At 53.6% G+C, this 23507-nt stretch overlaps 1 protein-coding gene across 2 annotated transcripts; it reads left to right on the top strand.

Annotated features, from left to right (window-relative positions):
• Positions 1 to 2580: 2580 nt before the first annotated feature.
• On the top strand, positions 2581 to 4281 carry Tincr (TINCR ubiquitin domain containing). 2 transcript variants are annotated; one of them, XR_007833599.1, is made up of 3 exons: positions 2581 to 2860; positions 3478 to 3593; positions 4029 to 4281. XR_007833599.1 is itself a non-coding variant. In XM_051172821.1 (1 exon), exon 1 carries the CDS (start codon positions 2601 to 2603, stop codon positions 2862 to 2864), a length of 264 nt encoding a protein of 87 aa, XP_051028778.1. In that variant the 5' UTR covers positions 2581 to 2600. The 2 variants fall into 2 exon arrangements, 1 of the variants encoding a protein (XP_051028778.1); XM_051172821.1 differs by lacking the exons at positions 3478 to 3593; positions 4029 to 4281 and having other exon boundaries at positions 2581 to 2864.
• Positions 4282 to 23507: the final 19226 nt, after the last annotated feature.

Raw genomic sequence — 23507 nt, 5'->3', positions numbered from 1 at the left:
GTCATAAGTCTAGGCCAGCCTAGACCACATAGACCCTGATTAAAGAAACACTACAATCGAGCTGCGTTCTACACAATGGAGCACCCTGGGCTTCTAGAGCATTGAAGATGAGCAATAAACATTCTCAGGATACAGAGAATGTCAACCAAAGATAAGACATGAGCAATGACTGCTTTCATTCACATGTAAAAAGTATTTGTGAATCAATAAGAACCAACAGTACAATAAGGAAGAATGGGGTGAACTATTTGAGTGACATTCCAAAAAGCAAATTCAAATGTCCCTACATGATGGGAGCTGACTTTCTGAGCAGTGCTGTGACCTGAGCCTCTGGCTTTTCAGAGTTCAGGGATTCTCTGAACTTGCTGCCATCGGCTTGTGTGTTCCTAGAACATGCCACCGAGTCAGATACAAAAGCCATGATCCCTCCAGACAGCCAGGGCAGAGAGCCCATGGGCCACAACCACCTGGCTCGTCTCTGAACTGGAGGTGGCACTGAGAGCAGTCCAGGTGACTACCATGGCCTCCACCTGCTGTAGCCCTGTGGCCCGGCCCTCACAGTGACCAGTGGATACCCATGAATGTGATGAGTGACAACTGAGACTTGGTCTGTGAGTGGTGCGGAGGGACATGGGGACCTGGTCCTGCAGATGAAGCCAGACACCCACTATGCTTGCTAGGACTCAGTTTCCCCCTTGTGCCACAGGTTGCATGTTAATGGCTCAGCAAGTGTATTGTACCCTAGTCTGACTGGATCGTGGACAACACAAGCTGTTCTGAGCAAGCAAGCCATTCCACACTCTGCAGTCCAGCGGCCAAGACTGAGTGTTCTCCGGATGTGGTGGCGCATGCCTTTAATCCCAGCACTTGGGAGGCAGAGGCAGGTGGATTGATGTGTTCGAGGCCAGCGTGGTCTACAAAGCGAGTCCAGGACAGCCAAGGCTACACAGAGAAACCCTGTCTCGAAAAAGAAATCAAAACAAAAGAGCTTTTTTCTTTTCGAGAGATAGGGTTTCTCTGTGTAGCCTTGGCTGCCCTGGACTCACTTTGTAGACCAGGCTGGCCTCCAACTCACATCAATCTGCATGCCTCTGCCTCCCAAGTGCTGAGATTAAAGGCATGCGCCACTAGGCCTGGCCAAAAAGCTTCATGGGACTGTAGGCGAAGCTCACTGGTAGAGGCCTGTCTAGAACCCCCGCCAATGAGGGGTTGGGGTGTCCTTTCCCTGTCATATGCCAACCCTTGGATTCCATTTGTAGTTTTACGTGGAGGATGTACCCTTGTTGGTCTCCAGAAGCCTTTTACACACTTTGCACGTTGGTACTTTGTCTATCAACTCTTGGGAGTTTTCATTGGCTTTGTTCGGGTTTGCCTATGTGAAGTGTGTGTCTGTGGGTGTTTTATATTTGCATGTTGTCAGTTATTAGTCTTTTAATTAAAGCCTCCAGGATGTAATATCACCCTACACAGTACACTGAGGTGTATGTTTTTCCTCTGTATTCTCCTAGCTCTTTTGTGTGTGGGGGGGATCAGGGTAGCCCAGGCCGGCCTCAAACTCACAAGGATCTGCCTGCCTCTGCTGAGCCACCAAAATGTCACTTTGTGCTAAATTTTTAGAATGTTTTGTTTTTCTCTGTGGAGTCAAATTCGACACCTAGAATGCTCTCTCAGCAGAGCCGTTCTTGGGTGAGTTTGCTTCAGGAGCCCTGTGACACCTCATCTTACAATGCCTCAGTTGACAGACAGAGACACTGAGGCAGGGGGATGGGGGATGGGAGGGCGGAGACTGGGTTAGAAGGTCACAAGGTGGCCACTCCATTGTTGCTGGTGACAACTAACGCCCAACAGCGCAGAGGACAAACTGCTCAGTCCTGTTGGGGCGCGGGCAGAGGTGTGTTTGTGTAAGTGTGATGGAGAGAGATGAGGCTGGGGTGCTTCCTTCTCCCCACCAGGCACTTACTGAGCTATGTGGGTGGTGACTGTGGGCAAATGGGAATATTGAACTCTTACCCATCCCCCTGAAGCCCCAGCTCCAGTGGCCATATGAATGAGTTTCTTCTAGCCGAAACCCAGAAGAAGTCTGTCTCCCCTACTCAGGCCATGCCCACATAGGCTGGAGAATATGGTCCCCTGTCCCTAACTAGATGACCATGGAGGGCAAAGACTGAGATTTTTCTGGAGCCCACCAACACAAAGAAAGCCAATGTGGATATAGATTAGGGAAGACAGTTCTAGAATGTTCCCTGGAGGGGTCAAGAAATGTGTGAGTTACACTACCCTCCCTGTCCAGTCCTGCTTCTTTATTCCTCATTACCTCTGCCTCAGAAACAGGGACCAGCTCTGTTCCTCCAGCTCAACCAGGATCCACGCCGCCCCAGGGCCTTTGCATGTGCTGTCACGGGAAGGTTTGCCATGGAGGCCCGGGGTTGGGGGTTGGGCCAGCCAACGTCACCACCTCCCCCCCCATCCCCACCCCCATCCCCACCCCCATCCCCGTGAGCTGCTCCTGTAGCAGGGCGTGCCTGAAAGGGGCGGGGGCGGGTGGCCCAGCCGGTCTGGCAGGTGCTGGCTTGGGAGAGAGTCGCGGGCTGGCGGCGGCCATGGAGGGGCTGCGTCGCGGGCTGTCCCGCTGGAAGCGCTACCACATCAAGGTACACCTGGCCGATGAGGCGTTGCTGCTGCCACTGACCGTGCGGCCCCGCGACACACTGAGCGACCTGCGCGCGCAGCTAGTGGGCCAGGGCGTGAGCTCGTGGCGCAGAACCTTCTACTACAACGCTAGGCCGCTGCCCGACCATCAGACTGTGCGCGAGGCGCGCTTGCAGGACGGCTCGGTATTGCTGCTGCTCAGCGACCCCAGGTGACCAGGGACCTGAGCTGGGAACCTGGGTTGAGGCCTAGGCTGGGGACCTGGGCTGCTGGGGACCTGGGCTGCTGGAGACCTGGGCTGAGGACCTGGCCTGCTGGGGACCTGGTAGGATCGTGGGTTCTGGTTTATATAGGATGTCCTGCTGGGATGGTGGTGACTCTAGTAAGGAGGGCTCCTGTGACTATGTCCTCTTTTCTCTCAGCCCCATTAGCTCTGTTGGTCTGTGACACAGACTCCAGCAGTGGCTCTGGGGACCTCCTTCCTGCCGTCCTCTCTGTATCTCTGCCTCTGTGTGCTGCTCTCTCTCTCTCTCTCTCTCTCTCTCTCTCTCTCTCTCTCTCTCTCTCTCTCTTTCTCTCTCTCTCTCTCTCTCTCTCTCTCTCTTTCTCTCTCTCTCTCTCTCTCTCTCTTTCCCCCACCCCCACCCCCCCCCGGTTCTTCATGTCTCTGCCTGTGTGTTTCCATCTCTCCTTCAGTTTCTGTCTACTCGCCTCAGACGTGGGCAGGACAAGCAGCCTGGGGACCACTGCTGCACTCCCAGTCTCAAGTTCCCCAGTAACGACACTGTGCCCAGACTGTCTCTAGTGTCTTCCTGTGCACCCCCTCAGGTAGTCAAGGCTGGAGGAGATGGAGCCATGATTTTAGGAACACAAGGCGGCTGAAGGAGCAGGCTGGGCCAGGGGGCGCCACACCTCTCCCTTCCTGGGAGCCCAGCCTTTTCCAGGTAAGCTACTCAAATGAGGGCCTTAGAGATGGTGGAATACTCAAGTGGGGAAACCGAGGGCCCACGGGGTGGACATGCTTGCCTCACCCTCCCATCTCCTAATGTTGGCTCAGCGCTGGTGGCCCCAACTTATTGTGTGACCTTGAGGAATTCCCAGCTAGCGTCTGACCTCCTACTGCCATGCTTGGCCTCCACTGACTGCTCTTGGTGGCCATGGGGCTACAAGTGCTCTGCCTGCAATTCCTGTGCTGCCCACTAGGGGGCTCCAAGCACTGTGTGTCTACCGGAGAAAGGCCCCAGCGGCTTGAGTGACCACCCACCACTGCACTCCCCGTCCACACCCAGATTTAGGCCACTGGGAAAAGGGAAGAAGGGCACTGGCCTTTGAGTTGCTGATTCAGATCCCTTGGGTTCGCGTGTCCCTTGATGATCCAGGTGCCGGGTTCCCAGGTAGATGCAACGTCCCAACCCTACTGATACCCACTGTTTCCCGTGTTCCTGATGGTGACTTCAGACTCTGTCCACCTCTCCAGCAAGGAGCCTTCTGGTTTCTCTGTGGCCTTGGGGACCGTCCCCCTCCCCAGGGACCCTCCGCTGCCTGGATCCTCCATCAATCCCCAGAACACAGCCTCTTCCAGGAAGCCCTCCAGTCACGAGACACAGTTCCATCTTTGGGGACCCACGGGCCTCCTTCCGCTTTGAAGATCGGTGGCCTCCAGAGGATCTGCTAGAGCCCTGACTGAGGAGACTCTGATGGGGGGGGGGGGCCCTGTGTGCAAAGTGGTCTGAGTATTTCAGCACACCGCTGTGGGCGTTCCGCTCCACCACCCCAGTGTTGAGTGTACCTCAGCCTCCATTGGTTCCCCCCCCCCATGTCCGTCCCCCTACCTTTTAGGTGCTGGGAACTGCACAGTGAGCCCAGAAGGATATAATGTTTTAATTAAGAGTTGTACAGGCTGCAGGGGTTAGAGTGGGCCAGGTGGGGACTGAATCTTGGCCTTTCGGAAGCAGGGCATGCACAGCTGGCCCTTGGGGCCCTGAGGGGGTCTGGGTCCCGGCTCTGCTACCCAGTCTCTTCCCAGACCCACTGGGCTATTGCTCAGCTGTAGGCAATGCTGCTGTCCCTGTGGGAGAGCTGGTGGGGGGAAGGGTTGGCACTAGGGGAGGTGAGAGAAAGCATTTTGACATTTAACAAACACTATGCAAATAGCATGCAAATAGCATGCAAATCACTACTCACTCCTTAAGCCCGACAGCCCCGGCGTGTTCAGAAATAATAATGTAGGGCCTGTCCCCTGGTGCCAGTCCTGGCGCCCTTCCACTTCCCCCCTCCCTCCCTCCCTCCTACCCTTCCCATCTTTGATCCAAGGCCTCCTAGCCCTGAAGTGGGTGTAAACAACCCAATTGGCTGCCTGCATCCTGTTTTCCAGATCAGAGAACGGAGACCCACAGAGGCCTTAGGTCCCAAAGCAACAGTGTGGAAAGGATGTGGCCCCTCCCCAACAGTCACCGGAGGCCAGTATGGACAGAATCTGTGCACAGAGAAAGGTGACAGATCAGGAGCCCCCAGGCCTGTGGTGTTGAGGCTCAGGTCCCACAGGAGGTTTCCCTGGATCCTGGACACAGGCCCCTCTGCTGCCTTTTTTTTTTTTAACTCACCTCCCTTTTTTCAAACTCCTATTTATTCTACAGAAGCCCTACCTTTGGCGCCCCATTTTTACACAGGCATTCCTGATGCTCCTGTAAAAGCCTCCGGTTCCCTTTGGGCCCCTGCCATGCCAGCACAGAGCTCCTGTCTGAGGCCTGAGTCATGAAAAGCAGGTGGTGGGAGGCTAATTCCATCTCTGTGAGCTCAGCTCAGGAGCCCCAAGGTCATCCAGTCTGGGCTTCTGGGTACGGAAGGGGCCATTTTGGATCAAATAAAGACTGAAGACAAAGCAGGTGTCTGCGGTGACCCAGCTTTCGTGCTCCCCTGTTCTTGTACCGTCCTCCTACTTTGGATGACACAACCTGCTGCCCACTCTCCCTCCAGGGCCTGCCGAGCTTCGGGCCCCACCCAGTCAGCAAGCCCTGGCTGGGGCAGGAAGTTTCGGCTGAGGCTTGGCAGTTTCTCTGGTCGCACGGAGGCCCGTGGCATCCCGGGAAGGGCCAACTCCTGCCATGGGGCCCACCCACGCTGGGTCCTGACAGTCGGCAGTTGCGGCGGGGGTGGGGGGTGAGGATCAGAGAGCGCTCCTTGTGCAGGTACTCCCTCCGCAGTCAGCCCACGCGAACAAGCAACTGCAGGATACTGGGCCATTTGCACGCAGGACCCAGCACAGGAGAGCTGAAGGCCACAGACGGGACCTCCCTGTGATTTTCCCTGAAGACCTAGCAGCGGCCCAGCGACCCTGTCCACAAGCCATTCTAATCACTTTACGTACTTCTGTGCCTAGAGATTTCAAAAACTATAAAGAGGCCTGGGGGCGTGGTCAGGGGTGGAGCCCCTGCCTAGACTCTCCCAGTGAGGGGCTGGGGGCGTGGTCAGGGGTTGATTACCCCCCCCTTCTAGCAACCCTCCCCCCCTCCAGAGGGACTGGGGGCATGGTCAGGGGTAGAGCCCCTGCCTAGAATCTCCCTGTGAAGGGCCCCGGGGCGTAGTCAGGGTGGAAATCCTTTCTTGGAGGCCACACACACCTCCTTGAGAAACTGTAGGCAGGGCCTAATCTTGATTGACACTATCCTAATCTTGCTGCCCCTCCCACATTGAGTCTCTGTTTGGGGCCACAGGACTTTGGCATGATTCACTTTTCTCTTTAACCCGCCCCCAGCCCCCACCTTCTACTTTTCTCTTTTCCTTTGCTTTTAGTTTTTACTTTCGCTTCTCTTTTTGAGACCGAGTTGTCATACTGTGGCCCAGACTGGCCTCAAACTGGCAACAATTCTCCTGCCTCAGGATCCTGCCTTTTAGTTTACCCTTTAATTTCAAAGGCGCTCCTCTCGGGGGAGGTTCCCATATGATTCATGCTCCTTTAGTTTAAAAAAAAAATTTTGGGGGGGGCGGCTGGGCATGGTGGCGCACGCCTTTAATCTCAGCACTCGGGAGGTCGAGGCAGGAGGATTGCTGTGAGTTCGAGGCCAGCCTGGTCTACAGAGTGAGTCTAGGACAGCCAAGGCTACACAGAGAAACCCTGTCTCAAAAACCAAAAAACCAAAAAAAACAAAAAAAAAAATTTTTTTTTTTGAGAGAAGGTCTCAGCTGTTCTGGAACTTGATATATATATAGAGAGAGAGAGAGACCAGGCTGGCCTTGAACCCACAGAGATCCTCCTGCATCTGCCTCCCAAATCATGAGATTAAACTACCTCATGGCTTTAATTTTTCCTTTTCTTCCTTCCTTCCTTCCTTCCTTCCTTCCTTCCTTCCTTCCTTTCTTGTTTTTTTGTTTGTTTGTTTTTGGGTTTTTTTTTGGTTTTTTTGTTTTTTTGTTTTTCGAGACGGGTTTCTCTGTGTAGCCTTGGCCATCCTGGACTCACTTTGTAGACCAGGCTGGCCTCGAACTCACAGCAATCTGCCTGCCTCTGCCTCCCGAGTGCTGGGATTAAAGGCGTGCATCACCACGCCTGGCTCCCTTCCTTTCATATATACATTTGTTTGTTTGTTTGTTTGTTATGTTGTAATTCATTCAGTGCCTGTTTCCCCTGCAGCTGGGGCTGGGATTCAGTAACCAGGCAGTGAGCGTGTGGGATGCATAGCACCTTTCTCCCGTGGATTCTGCTCCTGTCACTGTGGCCCCAGCACGGTTCCGTTTCTATCTGATCAAAATCCCTAGCACTCAGCTGCCTGCTCTGTAATGAATGGGGAGCAACTCAGATTTAATCACCGGCTTGAGGATAGAGAGCTCAGGCTACAGCTGCACAGGGAGTTGGCCGCAGCAGGAGGCAGGCGGCTGGGCGGCCTCAGAGAAGTCACTTTCCCTCTCTGAACTTCTGTATGATCATGGGGGATGGGGGGTGCTGTCGGGTGTCGGGAGACACTGGTCAAAGGTCGCTCTGAGCTACAAGAATTTAGAGTCAGGGGCATGGTGGTGGCTCGTGGCTTGAAAGGGAGACAGAGGCAGGAGAATCTCTGTGAGTTGGAGGTCAGCCTGGTCTGCATAGTAAGTTCCGGGACAGCCAGGGCTACCTAATGAGACACTTTTTTGAAGAAAAGAAAAGGAGGAGGGCAGGCTGGCTTATCTAGTGTCATGTCTGATATATCTGGTGTGGAGAGGGTGCAGGGTGGGGGTAGAGTGCACGGTAGCCAGCTTGGGGGAACCGTCTAGAAGGACAAACCAGTAGGCTGAGCATGTGCTAAGGTCCTGGGGCAGGACTTTCTAGTGTGCCAGAGGCTTCCTCCCTGTGGGACATATTGAGGGGTGGGGAACTGGCTGCAATGGAAGCCAGCAGGGTTCACCGCTGGGTACCCCATCTGTCCTGTCACCCCCTGTAAGTCACCACTCTCATCTCTTTCCTCTTCATCGCTTTCTAGGAAAACAAGTTCACATTCCAAAAAAAATTTCACTTTTGTAGAGCAGACCCTCAGAGCCTGGACCTGGGGGCTGGAACGGATTGCACTTATTTGTTAACTGTTGAGGCTCTCACTGGCCTGTAGAGAGAGAGGTCAGAGGTTGGCCTGCTCAGAGATCGGTCAGAGTGGGCTCTGGAGAATGAACTCAGACCATCAGGCTGGGCAGCAAGCCCCTGAGGAGCCATCTCTGAGGACTGAGGACTGAGCTTAAATCCAGCGGCACATGGTGGATTTCACGCTCTGGGTCAGCCCAGGATGCTTCAGGCTGTTCCCACGTGCTGGAGCCACAGCAGCTTCTTTGGATCCTAAGGGATGGAAAAGCAAATGATGTGCCCTTGTGCTGTAAGGGTTGGGCTGGGGAAAGCCAAGACATAAAATAACTGCTGTTGGCCAGGCACTAGAGCAAGATATGCCTTCTTCTCAGAGATCCTATTTTACAGGGGAGTGCACTGGGGCAGAGGGCAAGCAGGCGTCCTGCCTGAGTCACACAGAGGAGGAGGGACACACGGTCTCACCCTCCTTGCTTGCTGGATCACAGTCCCATCCCTGACATGGTGCAAATGGGGAAACTGAGATACCATAACCATGATGACTGGTGACACACATATGCAAAGGCACAAATACATGAATAAATTTACATAATAAAAAAATTAAGAGCCTGGTACTGTTACCATGGCCACCAGCCTGGGTAGAGGGTTTCTTAGTGGTTACTTATTTATTTAAATGGCTATATTCTAAAATGTATTTACCCCCACAAAGGCAGCGAGTGGGACAGCAGCCAGCAGCTTGAGCCCCAGGTTCTGTACCGTTAGTGTGCCCTTGACAGGTCACCTGGAGCGGAAGCTGCAGATTCCCACAATCGTCTGTGTCACCAGAGTCCTCAGCCTTCCGCAGGCCACAGGCCACCCCGAGGACATGCGTATGGCCACCTGCCTGAGACACATGAGAGGGCCAGCAAGATGGCTCAGGGGAGACTTGCCGCCAAGCCTGCCAGGCTGAGCCCCATCGCCTCCTGCAGTTACTCTCCTATGCTCAGACCCACAGGAGCCTTCCCGAAGGTCTGCACAGCCCGTCCTCTGCCAGCTGCCTGGGGACAATTACAGTGTCCCAGACACAGCCCAGACAGGCCTCATGTTTAATTCATCCTGAGTTAGTGACAGCCATAGGGAGAGGGCAGCAACCTGGACCCTCCACTCCTGGCCAGAGGTGCTTGGCAGTGGGGTGGAGGTTTGTGTTTTGCACTTGGGGTCTCCTTGGCCTGTGGGACATCCTTCCAGGGGACATGAGGGCCTGTGAAGGAAAAGGCTGACAGGGGCTGGGGGGGGGGTGGGCAGGCAGGGGATGCTGCTGTGAGCTCACACAGTCTGTGCTTGCCCCTCCCATCCGCACCCCAGCATGGTTCATGTGACTGGTGTGTTGCACATACAGGTGGGGCAGCAGGCTGGGATGGCTGGGGATGGGGATGTTAGGGTAGCAGGGAGTGGGCACGGTGTCACAGTGAGGGAGCCGGCCACACCGAGTGCATGAAACCCTGCATCAGCCATGACAGGGAGTCATGAGGAGCCAGGGACAGAGGTGGGAAGGGACAGGACAGACACCATGTGATGCCTGTCTCTCTCATACACACACACACACACACACACACACACACACACACACACACGGTAAGTCATTGTGATGAAACTGTATAGAAGATTTATTTTTGTGTAAATGACATGTGTCTGTGTGTCTGTGCATGCATGTGTAGTTACCTGTATCGTCCAGAAGAGGGCATCAGATCCCCAAACTTGAGTCACAGGAGAGGGGACCAACCAAGTTCCTTGGCAAAAGCTGCAGAGTTCTCTTTTCTTTCTTTCGTTCTTTCTTTCTTTTTCTTCTTCTTCTTCCTCCTCCTCTTTCTCCTCCTCCTCCTCTTCCTCTTCCTTCTTTTTTAATGAAGCTGTCAGCTTCATAAAAGCAGGAGGAAAAAATAAGCCAGGCATGAAAGTGCCCACACCTTTACTCCCAGCAATTGGGAGGCAGAGACATGAGGATCTCTGTGAGTTCGGGGTCAGCCTGGGCTACATAGAAAGTTCCAGGCCAGCCAAGGATATGTAGAGAGACCCTGTCTCAAAATAAGTAAACAATTATAAATAATACATTACAAAGACATTTTGGGCATTGACTGGCACACAGTAAGTGCTCTATACTTGCCTGAAATCAACCTTCTCTTTAGGGACTGAGAGCTGCCCACAGGCATGTGAGGTGTAATCTCTCTCTGGCCAGATTCCAAGGCCAGGGTCCAGCCTGGTGCCGCATCTGCACCTGAGCAGCCAGGAAGTGGCGGGCTGAGTTTGGTGCACGTGAGTAGCTCGGTCTCTGAGGCTCAGAGAGGGACAGAGCCATCCCTGGGCTGCACAGCACAGCACAGCGGTGAGGAGGGGCCTGGCCCATTGGCATTGTCCCAAGGCCTGGATCCGGGGTTGGCGGCTGCAGACTCTGATGGGGATGCACCTCCGCGGAGGTACCCAGCGTTTCCATGGTAACCTGGCAGGGGCCAGGCCGGAGCGATTAGGCATCCTGAGGAGCAGTAGCTAAAAATAGCACACGCCCCACAGGGCTCCTTAGTGCTGGGCTTTTGGCTGCCAGTCCGTCCTGTCTGCCCTCTGTGCTTGGGGGACAGGATGTAGTGATGGGCTGCCTAGGTCCCCAGCTCCGTGCCCGGTGCAGCCTTTCCCGTGTAGTTCTGCGCACCGCTAACCTGGCTCAGAGGTCCTGTTTGTCCCCTCACCACAGGGCTGACGGAGTGCCTCTGCTGAGTCTGTTAGTCCCCTTAGTCCCGGAGGCGGGAAGAACGGCTCCTGGGCCTGGCTCTCTAAGTAGGACTTGGCACACAGTCTTTGGCTTAATAAATGTGGAACCAACACCCTATGCCTGAAAAATGGATCCGCTGGGGAAAATGACAGTGGTCTAATTTTATTTTATTTTTTTCAGACAGTCTCGTGCAGCCCAGGCTGGCTTCAAACTCACTGTGTAGCCCGGTATGACCCTGAACTCCCGCCCACCTTGTTTGTGCTGTGAACAGGCTTGCGCCACCAACGCCCCGACTTACTCTTTCAGTGCTGGGGATGGAACCAGGGTCTTGCTCACGCGGGCGCACGTGAGGCACCAAGCACCATCCCACCAGTCACTGGCCCAATTCCCAGGTGATGGCCTGGCTGTGTGACCTTAGGCAGCGGATTCACCTCTCTGGTCCCTTTTCACCATAGAGAACCTCTACAGCAGGGAAAAGGGAATTCTAGAATTCAAAATACGAGTATCAGGAGGGCTCAGAATCCTGGGTTCTTTGCAACTTAGTTTACCAGGCTCCCATAACACCATGGTTTAACTAAGAGACAAGTCCCAACTCCCTTGTCCTATGTCCTAGGCACCGGCTCAGACTGGCAGGCGACCCCAAAACCTGCCAGGACCCAGGCTCTGATTCTCAACTCCAACTTACATGTTAGGGCACATACTGGCTGCTCAGCTACGTCCATCACGGCCACCATCTAAGTTGTCGGTGGTAGAGAGAGCAGAAACAGGAATGAAAAAGGAGACCTATTGGCATCTTTGGAGGTTAAAACCTGGGGTTAGGCACATGGTCCCTTCACTGGCTCTATTGTGCACAGTGAAATGATCTCCCGCTGCAAGGGTGGCTGGGAAATGTAGTCCTCCCTCATCTCAAAAGAGAAAGTGGGGCTTGTATATTAGAGCCCAGTGCACCTTGCTGGCCGCCCCCCCCCCATATTCTTTAGGTTCCTCAGTAGTTCCTCCCCAAGGAGTGTTAGGCCACGCTGGTAAAAGTTCCAGCCTCTTCCTGACCCCTCCCCTACTAGTGGGTGGGAAACGGAGTTGGGGGTGGGGCCATTTTTCTGCAGAATATCTACAATTTCTCCTCCTGCCCAACCATTTCTCTCTTCCATTCCTTTCCACCCTGAGAACGCTGGAAGCAAAGAGCCCAGGATGACCCAGAAGGCATCCGTAGCCCTCCAGGCCCAGTGCCCCACCCACTGCCACATCAAGTCACAGCCACCCAGTGAGATTAAATTCCTACTTCAAAAGACGCCCTCAGCCTGAGGAAGCCGCTCTGAGACAGGCTTCCGTGTAGCCCAGGCTGGCCTGGAAATCCACAAGTAGGCGGACTTCGTGGGCTCTGGCCTCTGGGTATGTGGGATGGGACCTTGTGGCTGTGGCGTGAGCGCTCTGCGGTCAGAGCCGTGTCCCCACTTGTTTGGTTTTTGTTGTTTCTTTGTGAGACAGGGTCTTGCCATGTAGCCCAGGTTGGCTTCAGAATCGACATTCCCCTGCCTCAGCCTCCAGGGTTCTGTGATGACCCCTCCCCGATGTCAGTTTTGTTTTGTTTTCTCCTCTTTGGACATCAAGGTTCTCCTGAGGGGTGGAGTTCCTTGCTTTACTGAAGGTCACCCCAGTGTCCCACTCCACCCAAGCCCCACGGAGTCTACACCCCCACACCTACTCCACCTTCCCACACCACGGGCCACCCCGTGCCAGGATTCTGTTTAGTTTAATAATCTTCTGAAAGTTTAATTGTTCTTTTATTCATCCGTGACCTTTCTCTCTCATCTGGAGACGTATTTATGGCTAATCTACAAACTTCAAGAACCAGATCTATTTGCAAAACCAATTACCTGCGTATGCAAATGAGCCTCTTGCTGCCCAGGTCCCTGGGCCAGCTGGTGGGGGCGGCGGCAGGGATGGGAGTGCGGCTATGCCTCATAATCCCTGCTTCTGGGACCTGGGGGACCCCCCCCCCACCAGAGTTAATGACAATCACAAGGATCAACAAGGATCTGACCCCTGGGCCCTGGACACCCTCCTCCCTAACGGGGCCCTGGACACCCTCCTCCCTAACGGGCCTCTCCAAGTGATGGACAAGACAGTTGCTCCCTGTCCCATCCACCCACCCACCCATCCATCCATCCATCCACCCACCCATCCATCCTTTCTTTCTTTCATTCATTCATTCATTTGTTCGTTCATTCATTCATTCATTCACCAGTGTACATTTTGTGTGCCAAGCACTGCTGTCCATTCTAAGAAAGCGTGGATAGGAAGAACAGAGCAGCTGGAAGTTCCCACTGGAATGGAGAAGACTAGACAGCCAGGGATCCTGAAATATGAGAGCCTGAGGGCGTGGTCAGGGGTGGAGCCCCGCCTAGAATCCCCCAGTGAGGACCTGGGGGCGTGGCTTTGTGTCGATTGCCCAGCAGGGATGAGACCCTGCCTCAGGGCCTTTGCACTTCTAATGTTCTTTCCCTGGAATGTTCTTCCCAGATATCTGGGCCAGGCTGTGTCTTCCTCCCAGGGTGGCTCATAAACATTTGCTGCAGCAGTTGATGGCTCTGTCTGCAGGAGGCCAGGACGAGCTGCGATCTCGGCTTAGTCATGTAGGCCAAACAGTCCCCATTTCTCGATTGAGAGCATCCAGACTGTGATAGGGGCTTCTGGCCTGGCCAGGGAGTCCCAGGGAGCTGGGCGGGCTGGGCATTCACAGGGGCTCTGAGGTGAGGAACGGCTGAGGAGATCACCTCTGGATCCTGGGCTGGAAGTCAGGACCCCCTTGCCCAACCAGGACCCCTAGACCAACCAGAACTGCTAAACCTGAGCAAAAGGCAGCTGTGGCCACACATCCCATGTCTCCATTTAGGCTTTGGGGTCTCTCTCCTTGGGCTTCATCCTACTTCCGGTGGCCATGATTCAGCGCCTTTCTCTCTGTCACCCACAGTGGCTGGCTCCTGCCTCTCTCTCTTCCTTACTCTCCCACAGTGTATACAGAGACATGAAAACAGACAGGGTCCCCTCCACAGGGGCAGTTACATCACCTCCCCTTAGCATGCAGTTCCATGACACTCTCGCAAGAACGGACCCTCTGCCGGGCGTGGTGGCACTCGCCTTTAATCCCAACACTTGGGAGGCAGAGGCAGGCAGATCACTGTGAGTTCCAGGCCAGCCTGGTCTACAAAGCAAGTCTAGGATAGCCAAGGCTACACAGGGAAACCCTGTCTCGAAAAACCAAAACATAAATAAATAAATAAATAAATAAATAAATAATGGACCCTTTAGAAGTAATTTAAGAGAAGACAACTAATGCTTCATGGTGGTAGGGGCGGCTCCCGATAGGCTTAACAAGCATGTTCTTAGTCCACATGAAGCCCATTGCCTGAGCCCCTGGGCATGTTTGTCTATGAACACCACACCCAGCCCAGAGGTGGGGACTCATCAGGTGAGGAACAGGGTCGGTGGAAGGTACTGCCTGAATGGAAGTAGGATGGGTGGATGGATGGGTGGATGGATGGATGGGTGGATGGATGGATGGATGGATGGATGGATGGGTGGATGGGTGGATAAATGGATGGATGGGTGGATGGATGGATGGATGGATGGATGGATGGATGGGTGGATGGATGGATAGATGGATGGATGGGTGGATGGATGGATGGGTGGATGGATGGATGGATGGGTGGATGGATGGATAGATGGGTGGATGGGTGGATGAGTGGATGGATGGATGGATGGATGGGTGGATGGGTAGATGTGGGTGGATGGATGGATATGGTGGATGGATGGGTGGATGGGTAGGTGGATGGATGGATGGATAGATGGATGGGTGGATGGATGAGTGGATGGGTGGATGGATGAGTGGATGGGTGGATGGATAAGTGGGTGGATGGATGGATGGGTGGGTGGATGGATGGATAGATAGATGGGTGGATGGATGGGTGGATGGATGGATGGGTGGATGGATGGATGGGTGTATGGGCAAGTGGGTGGATAGCTGGATGGATGGGCAAGTGGTTGGACGGGTGGATGGATGGGTGAGTGGATGGATGGGTGGCATGGGTGGATGGATGGGTGGATGGATGGGTGGGTGGATGGATGGGTGGGTGGATGGATGGGTGGATGGATGGATGGGTGGATGGATAGATGGATGGATGGATGGGTGGATGGGTGGGTGGATGGATGGGTAGATGGGTGGGTGGATGGATGGATGCATGGGTGGATGGATGGGTGGATGGATGGGTAGATGGGTGGGTGGATGGATGGATGGATGGGTGGATGGGTGGGTGGATGGATGGATGGGTGGATGGATGGGTGGATGGATGGGTGGATGGATGGGTGAACGGAAGGATGGGTGAGTGGATGGATGGATAAATGGATAGATGGGTGGATGGATGAGTGGGTGGGTGTTTTGGTGAGTTGTGATGGAAAGATAGATAGATAGATAGAAGCATGTGGTCAGGATAGATGGGTGTGTTGGTGCCTGACTGGAGAGATTATTGGTGTCGTATTCCCAGGTGTGGGTGTGTGCGCTGAGATGAATGGCAACACAGAAGCATGTATGGAAGAGCAGTGGAGGTGTTGACTGTGTTCCGCAGAGTGTTGCTGATGCTTAGTGATGTTTGCTTAGTCGCTGGCCAGGGACGGGATAGGGTAGTTCACAGTGTGTGTCTGTGCTGGGTGGGAAAGCCTGCTGTCTTCATTAACGTGTGGCTGTGGTGCCATTGTGAGCTGGTGGGTGGAACGTGTGGTGAATACTGTCTATACTGAAACCATTCTGCGGCCAGCTGAAGTTTGGGGACAGTGAGGCCCCTGCACTTAGGCGCCCGATACGGTACAGACTCCTCATTCTGTGTTTAGGTTTCAGATGCACTGGAAGGACCCCCACACCTCCTTCGTAGCTTTGTACGGAACCCAGCGCACCCCCCTGGTGAAGGCCCCTCTCAACTGCTTTGTCCCGCCTTCCAGCCCTTTGCTTGAGGCTTGATTCCATCCCGGCCACCTGCAGATTCAATTACTAGACTGCGGGGTGCGGGCAATTTGCTTTCCGGGCTGAGAAGCTGCTCCTGTGTCTTTGTGACTTTTAAGAGCTCTGAGACGGGGGTCAGGAAAGAAGAGAGTTGAGTGAGAGGAAGACGTAGAGGAAAGGCCAGAGACAAATGAGAACAGAGACCTCCCGTCCCAAAGGCACCCTGCTCGAAGAGGCCACATGTTCCCTCACGATATGCAGCAAGTCCCCAGAGACAGACAGACAGACAGACATGCACACAGGCTCCATAGGAGAAACATCACAGCCCTAGTTTCTTTCTTTCTGTCTTTCTTTTTTTATTTTGGGGGGGGGTGGGAGGAATGGTTTTTCGAGACAGTGTCTCCACGTAGCCCAGGTTGTCCTGCATCTCACTCTGTAGACCAGGCTGGCCTCAAAACTCATAAAGATCTCCCTGCCTCTACTTCCCCGAGTACTGGGATTACAGGTGTGTGCCACCACGGCCCAGCCACAGCCCTGGTTTCTCTAGGGGAACTAATTGGTAGTAGCAGCAGGGGGAAGATGAAGAGCTAGTGAGTGACCCACGTAGGGAGGCCTCCCGGATGCCACCAGCACGGTGGAATATTCCTTTGAGGTCTCAAATACATTCAAGGTCACCCTTTATTCTGAAGCAGGCACTGAGATTGGGGGGTAGAGTGGCAGGGCCTGGTGGGCTTGCCCTGGAGGCAGGTGAAACTGAGGGCTGTGCACATAGTGGGGTTATCTCGAGTGCTGGTCCTGTCTCCTCCCTCTCCCCCCTCCCGGACACCTCTCCGCATTCCTGAGTGGCCTGACGCATTGCCACCCAGGAGCCAGGCTCAGAGCAATGGCCTCTAATCTCCCAGGGGTATAGCTCCCCTAGGAGGGGTGTCAGCTCTTTATGCAGCCCACCCCCACCCCCATTCCCCTCCAACCCCCAACCTTCCCCCATCCCCCATCCTCAACCCCGCCTCCCCCCCCCCCATGAGTTTACCAAGGCTACTCCCCAGGGAGTCTAGCCTTGACAGTGACTGACTCAGCACTGGCTTTGTCCCCAGCTTGCTGTGCGCTCTGGGTCATTGTCCACCTTCTCTGTTCCCGGTATTTCTTTCCTGGCTTCTGGGGGGAAACAAGTCACTCCTGAGAGGAAAGGTCCTTCTCCATGGCCCCTACAACAGAAGCCGAGATGAAAGCCAGGTGTGGTGGCACACACCTTTAATCCCAGCACTCGGGAGGCAGAGGCAGGCTGATCACTGAATTTGAGGCTAGCCTGGTCTACAAAGTGAGTCCAGGACAGCTAGGGCTGTTACACAGAGAAACCTTGTCTTGAAAAACAAAAACAAAACAAAACAAAACAAACAAACAACAACAAAAAACGAGATGGTTGCGTCTGGGCTGAGGAAACAGTGGGGAAAGAAATCACTATCTGAGCAAGCACGAGAGTGTATGAGTTTGAATCCCCATAGCCCATACAAAAAGCTGGGCATGGCCGAGATTTATCTGATCCCGGGGTCGGGTCCCCGGAACCGGCACAAGCCTTCATATGGGAGGCCACGGAAGACTGAGACTGACCTCCCCAACTCCAGCTGCCACTACACCTCCTCCAGGAAGCCCTGAAGACTCAGGTATCTTCCTCCATCTCAACACAGGGTCTTCTTGCCAGGCATATTTCTAGAAAGGACTGGGTACATCTTTCCTCCCACCCTACCCCCTTTTTCTTGCCCTTGACTGGGACAAACACAAAAGTGAGAGCAGGGAAAATGACTTTGGCTTTAACCATACTTAAGTCTCAGTACCGCTGCCTGTGGCTGCTAGGCACAGCCAGACGTGGGGCTTGTGCACCGTGCAAATGTGTCACCCCACTTTCAGGGCCATAGCAGCTCCACAGTCTTACACTTGGGGATCCAGGCCCTCCGCTTTCACTTTCAGTCCTTGGTTTTTCTTTATTTTTATTTTTATTTATTTATTATGTATACAGTGTACATTAGATCACATTATAGATGGCTGTGAGCCACCATGTGGTTGCTGGGAATTGAACTCAGGACCGGTGAAAGAGCAGACAGTGCTCTTAATCTCTGAGCCATCTCTCCAGCCCCCAGTCTTTGGTTTTTCATCTCTTTCTCTCTTGCTTTGAGGAGCCAGCCCTAAGTGGCCCCCGCCCCCACCCCAAGTATCTGCTGCTTTGGATACCCACAACTCACTTCGCCAGCATGGGCACCTTGTATACAATACCCTGCGGTTGTACCCATTTCACTGTGCTAAAGAATAGGGCTCAGAGGGCGAAAGTTACACAGCAGCACAGCAACAAAGAGATGGAACTGGGGACAGGGGCATAGACGCGGGCGGGGCAGGGACGGGAGCAGGTGTGTGTGTGTGTGTGTGTGTGTGTGTGTGTGTGTGTGTGACCGCACATCTGCCTGTCATCAGAAACTTCCCACACCACACATATCACCGAGGAGAAAAAGTTGTAGTGGTCCATCTCTGAAAGCAAGCTTCATGGCTTGGAAGGTGCCGACCTCCTACTTGGGTTGGGCATTACCTTTTGTATGAGTCTGTGAACCTCAGAACCTCTGGTCTTCTCAGTGCTGACAAGCCCACATGCATGACCACGCCCCAGACCTTCAGTAGGGGATTCTAGGCGAGGCTCCACCCCCGACCACGCTCTCAGCCTCTCATATTTCAGGATCCCCAGCTAACAGTCTGGTCTCCTCCATTCCAATGGGAGCTTCCAGCACCTCTTCCAGCCTGCTCTTGCCATCCGTGCTTTCCTGGAACAGACAGCGGTGCTTGGCACACAGAACATAGAATGATTGAGTGGATGGATGGATAGATGGATGGATGGATGGATGGATGGATGGATGGATAGATGCAACAGAGAGCAACTGTCTTGTCCATCACTTGGAGAGTCCTGTGAGGGAGGAGGGTTCCCAGGGGTCAAATCCTCATTGATCTCTGTAATTCTCATTTACTCCTGGGTCCACAGGTCTCAGCTGCAGGAATTACAAGGAAGGTCGAGTTCCACCCCTGAACATGTCCCCAGCCCCTCCAGATGGATAGAAGGTTCTGTATCTCATTTGCATATACAGTTCTAGCCTGTGGGGGCCTCTCCTGGTGCAGCTGTGGTTTCACCCAGAGCACCGCAGAATTTCTCAGCCATCAAATTGTTGCTTTCAGGACCCCAGGCCTCCTTTGGGCCCTGGCCCCTCGTGGGAAGGCTTTCCATACCATGCCTTCCACGATGACACAGGATGCCACCCATCCTGCCCACTGCGTCCCAGTCCCTACTTTGCCACTATGGTAGCCAGTCCTTGGGGGCTCAAAGTATCCCCTTCTGATTTTTACCCCCTCACGGCGACATCCGTGAGCTCCCCAACACACACACACACACACACACACACACACACACACACACACACACACACATACACACACACACACACCAGTGAGACCTGAGTGAGCTGATACACACCAAACATTGTTGTAATTGATAAGGGTTTAATAGATTGCAGCCACTTTCTGGAACCTTCCATCACGATAGGGTCCAGGCCTCTTCTCCCATCCGGGGACTTCCTGGACCCAGGCCAACTCCTTCCATTATGGAATTGCTTGGGCAGCATTTTAAATAACAAAACACAATATCATTTAATTTTTTCGAACCATGGAGATCAATATGCCGTCCTTCAGGCGGCCGAGACCCTGCAGTTAATCTCATTTCCCTGCTCTGCCTGGCTTCAGTGGGGGTGGGCAGGACTGCCTGGGAGTCCTCCCCTCGGTCTCACTGTGTGGGGAGGGGACAGAGGGAGGTAGCCCATAGGGGCTGAGACATCACACAGAGATCCTCTGTCCGATGGAGACCCTCTTTGGGGCTGGAGAGATGGCTCAGAGGTTAAGAGCACTCACTGGCTGTTCTTCCAGAGGTCCTGAGTTAAATTCCTAGCAACCATGTGGTGGGTCACAACCATCTACAGTGTGATCTAACGCCCTCTTCTGGCCTGCAGGCCTACATGCAGGCAGAGCACTGCATAATTTTATTTTAGTAAAAAAAAAAAAAAAAAAAAAGACAGGATCTTTGTATGTAGGGTAGATTTGCCTTCAACTCCTCCCACACCCAGGGTTCCTCCCAGTTGCCATGGCTGTGTGAATTACCCAAAAACATATATTTAAAATTATATTTATATATAATTTTACAAAAAATATAGCCAGGCGTGGTGGTGCATGCCTTTAATCCCAGCACTTGGGAGGCAGAGGCAGGCAGATCACTGTGAGTTTGAGGCCAGCCTGGTCTACAAAGCAAGTCTAGGACAGCCAAGGCTACACAGAGAAACCCTGTCTCGAAAAAACAAAAACAAAAATATATATACATATAAATTTATTCCTTTTATTGTTTTGTGATTCAGGAGCCTGGGACTAGATTACCTGAGTGGCTCTTGACTGACCACAAGGTTGTTCCCTGTCAAGGGGTCAACCTGGGACCACATGACCTAGAGGTTGGTTTGGGGCTGGAGGAGCAACGGAGCTGGAACGTGGGTTAGTGGTGATCTGTGGTATTGCACCCTCGCTCTTTGGGGAAATCGGCCGCCCCCTAATGGTGATCTGTGGTATTGCACTCTCACTCCGTGAGGCATTTGGGTGTGACTCACTCACTCTTGAGGCTTTTGGCAGCTCTCTCTCCCGGATGTGGCTTGAATATTCTTCCAACGTGGCTTCCACCGACTCAGGAGTGTTAATCTGAAAGAGAATGGAGAGGAAGTTGGAGCGACCCGTATGGTTCAGCCTTGATTGTCCCTGTCCTTGTCAGTGTCACGTTCTTTTACTTACATAGGTAAAACCCTCCTCAACATTCTCAATGCCATCAGGGACCACACGGGAGGTTTGCTGCTGCAGCTGACGCAGCTTGGGATGATGAGGCCTCAGGAAGGACGCTCTCCCTCTCTGAACCTGTCTCCACAGGTGTAAAGGAGTGAGACAAGCATGTCCAGAATATGGGAGAACCTGGCATCGGATGTGAATTATTTGTTGTTTGGAGACAGGGTCTGATATAGCCCAGGCTAGCCTCGAAATTACTGTATAGCCAGCGAATGACCTTGAATGCTGGCTCTACCCACCAAGGCCCAGTCCCTGGTTCCATTGGTAAAATGAAGAGCTTGGGGTAGGAAGCAGGGACCAGGGTCTCAAGCAAATTCGAATCCCGAGTCTCTGTAATGGATTGACCACATTGGATCAGCTCAGTCCTGCAGCCCGCTAAAATCAAAGTAGACCTGGCCGCATCTCGCCTCTTGAGCCATTCAGGGTGTCAGGCACTGAAAAAGCCCACAAACCCAAGTGGGCTCCAAAAGCTGGCAGAGGTGACTCCCCTTTGGTGTTCCCATCTTGGACACCTGTTCTCTTTGTGAGTGGCACATGCTGCGGGGGCCCAGAGACTCTTGAAATCTGCAGCGACTCAGGGGCAGCCTTTGTCTTGTGCCGGCCGGCTGGGATCCCCCAATCCTCCTGTGTCCCCCCCTAGATCCGCTGCTGGGCTGTCATCTCAGCAGGAATGCTTGGGAGGCACAGACAAGACTGACCCGTGATTGTGGAAGAGGCCTCTGGTCTAATTTCCCAGAATGGGTTTTGAGCGGTTAATGCGGCCCCTGCTGGGCATGAGAGGCTGTGCCTGGCAGGACCTCAGGCTCCAATGTTCAAGGCGCCAGAACCAGCCAGAGCCCCCACAAAAGCTCGAGTCCTGGCGAGGAAGGTGAGAGAAACCCCTGCCCGTAGGCAAGGCACGTCCCTGGGTGACATTCAGGATACTTCAAGGGGACAGAACAGGGCTAGGGAAGACTCACTGACCCTAGAGATGGATACTGAAATTGAGGTTCCAAGGGGCCAGGGGTCACACCCAAGGTCAGTACCCAGTCACCAGACATGGCCCTGTTAGTACTGAGACTCTAGGTAGGCTCAGCAGTATAGTCAAACTTTGAGGTTCAGGCTGACAGTCAGAGCTGTTTTGAGGTCAGGTCAAGTTCCAAGCTGGGATTGTGGCTTGTTCTAGAATAGAGCTTAGTTTATAATAATTTCAAGAAACTCTGTCTCGAAAAACCAAAAATAAATAAATAAATATGGCAGCAGGGTGGTGTTTGTTGAATGAATAACAGAGAAGATGGCGGTGGTAATAGACACCTTAAGTCCCAGCACTTGGGAGACAGAGTCAGACAGATCTCTGTGAGTCTGAAGCCAGCCTGGTTTACAGAGTGAGCTCCAAAACAGCCAGGGCTATTACACAGAGAAACCCCTGTCTTGATAAAACAAAACACCAGCAACAAAAAAGATGGCTGTGACCATGTTATAAATGGGGCACAGGCGGACAGGTGTTTCCTCTTTGACCCCGGGTCCCAGCCCAATCCTGTGGAAGGAGGACTGTTGAGAGTAGACGGACAATCCTCCGTGACAACGCCCAAGTCCTCCCTGCAGCTCACAGGACTCTGCCCTCCCAGCCTCATCCATCCTGCCTCCCTCCTCCCACTCTCACCATGCCTCAGCTTTAGCCACAGGGGCCTTTATGCTCCAGCATGCCAGCTCTGGGATCTGTGCACAGCTGTTCCCCTCCCCTGGGACCCTTGCTTGCCTGAGCCTCTTCTGGAGCTTCTCCTGACCCATGCCCGCTTTGAACTCTCTCTTCAGCCGGCATCTCCCTCATCTCTCCTGTCATTTATAAGCCTCCCACTGTTTTCCCCTGATGTTCCCAAACTTACCATTTGGTCCCAATCACTTGCTGACAGAAAATTCCCTTGTCCGGTTATTCAAGTGGGTGTGGTGCAAAGGGGTCTGAAATAATGCCTAGCACACAGTAGGTGCCTAATGGGTGCCTGTTGCTGGTTGGATGAGTCTCGCCTGTGGGGCACCTTGGATTAATGTCTCAAAATAAAATTCAGTCGTTGAGGATAGGTTAATTGCCTCTCTTCTACAAGTTAAATATCCTCAAGCCAGCCAACAACCGTGGCGCTTTATTTCCCATGGGTGCCCGCACCCCCCCGGGGGCGAGGGGAGTCCTCCCCGTCTACATCTTCATTGGGATTTAGTGACTTTGCTTTTCAGTGAGGGCCTTGTCCCCTCCCCCTCTGTGACCGGACAAGGGCCTCGTCCATGCCCACCCTAGAAGCCGACAGAAAGTTTTGTCTACTAAGCAACAAGGCACAGAGACCGCAGGCCACTTTTGAAGGTCACACAGCCATGGGCAGCCGGGAGAGCCCACCCCTGACGGTCCCCCCCTCCTCAGCCCCGTTGGGCCCTCTCTTCCCACGCTCTCCGCACCGCAGGATCCGGCGACTCTCCTTGGCTCGGGTTAACGAGCATCTGCCAGTCCGGGATGCGCAAAGGCCCAATAAATTTGTTTTTCTGAATATCTCAATGCGGCTGCCGGCCTGTGCGCCCTGGCCGGTGCAGCCTCCCGTTCCTCTTTGTCCATATCTCAACTTGGCAGGCGAAATCCCTCGCCCAGCAACGCGCCTTCTGCAGCCTTTTTTCCTCCCCTCTGTTTTTATTTATTCGCTACCTCCCTCCTCCCA

Source organism: Acomys russatus, chromosome 31 (genome assembly GCF_903995435.1).
Source record: "Acomys russatus chromosome 31, mAcoRus1.1, whole genome shotgun sequence".
Taxonomy (NCBI): Eukaryota; Metazoa; Chordata; class Mammalia; order Rodentia; family Muridae; genus Acomys; species Acomys russatus.
The sequence above is the reverse complement of the archived record's forward strand: the minus strand, read 5'-3'. Positions and strand labels throughout refer to the sequence as shown.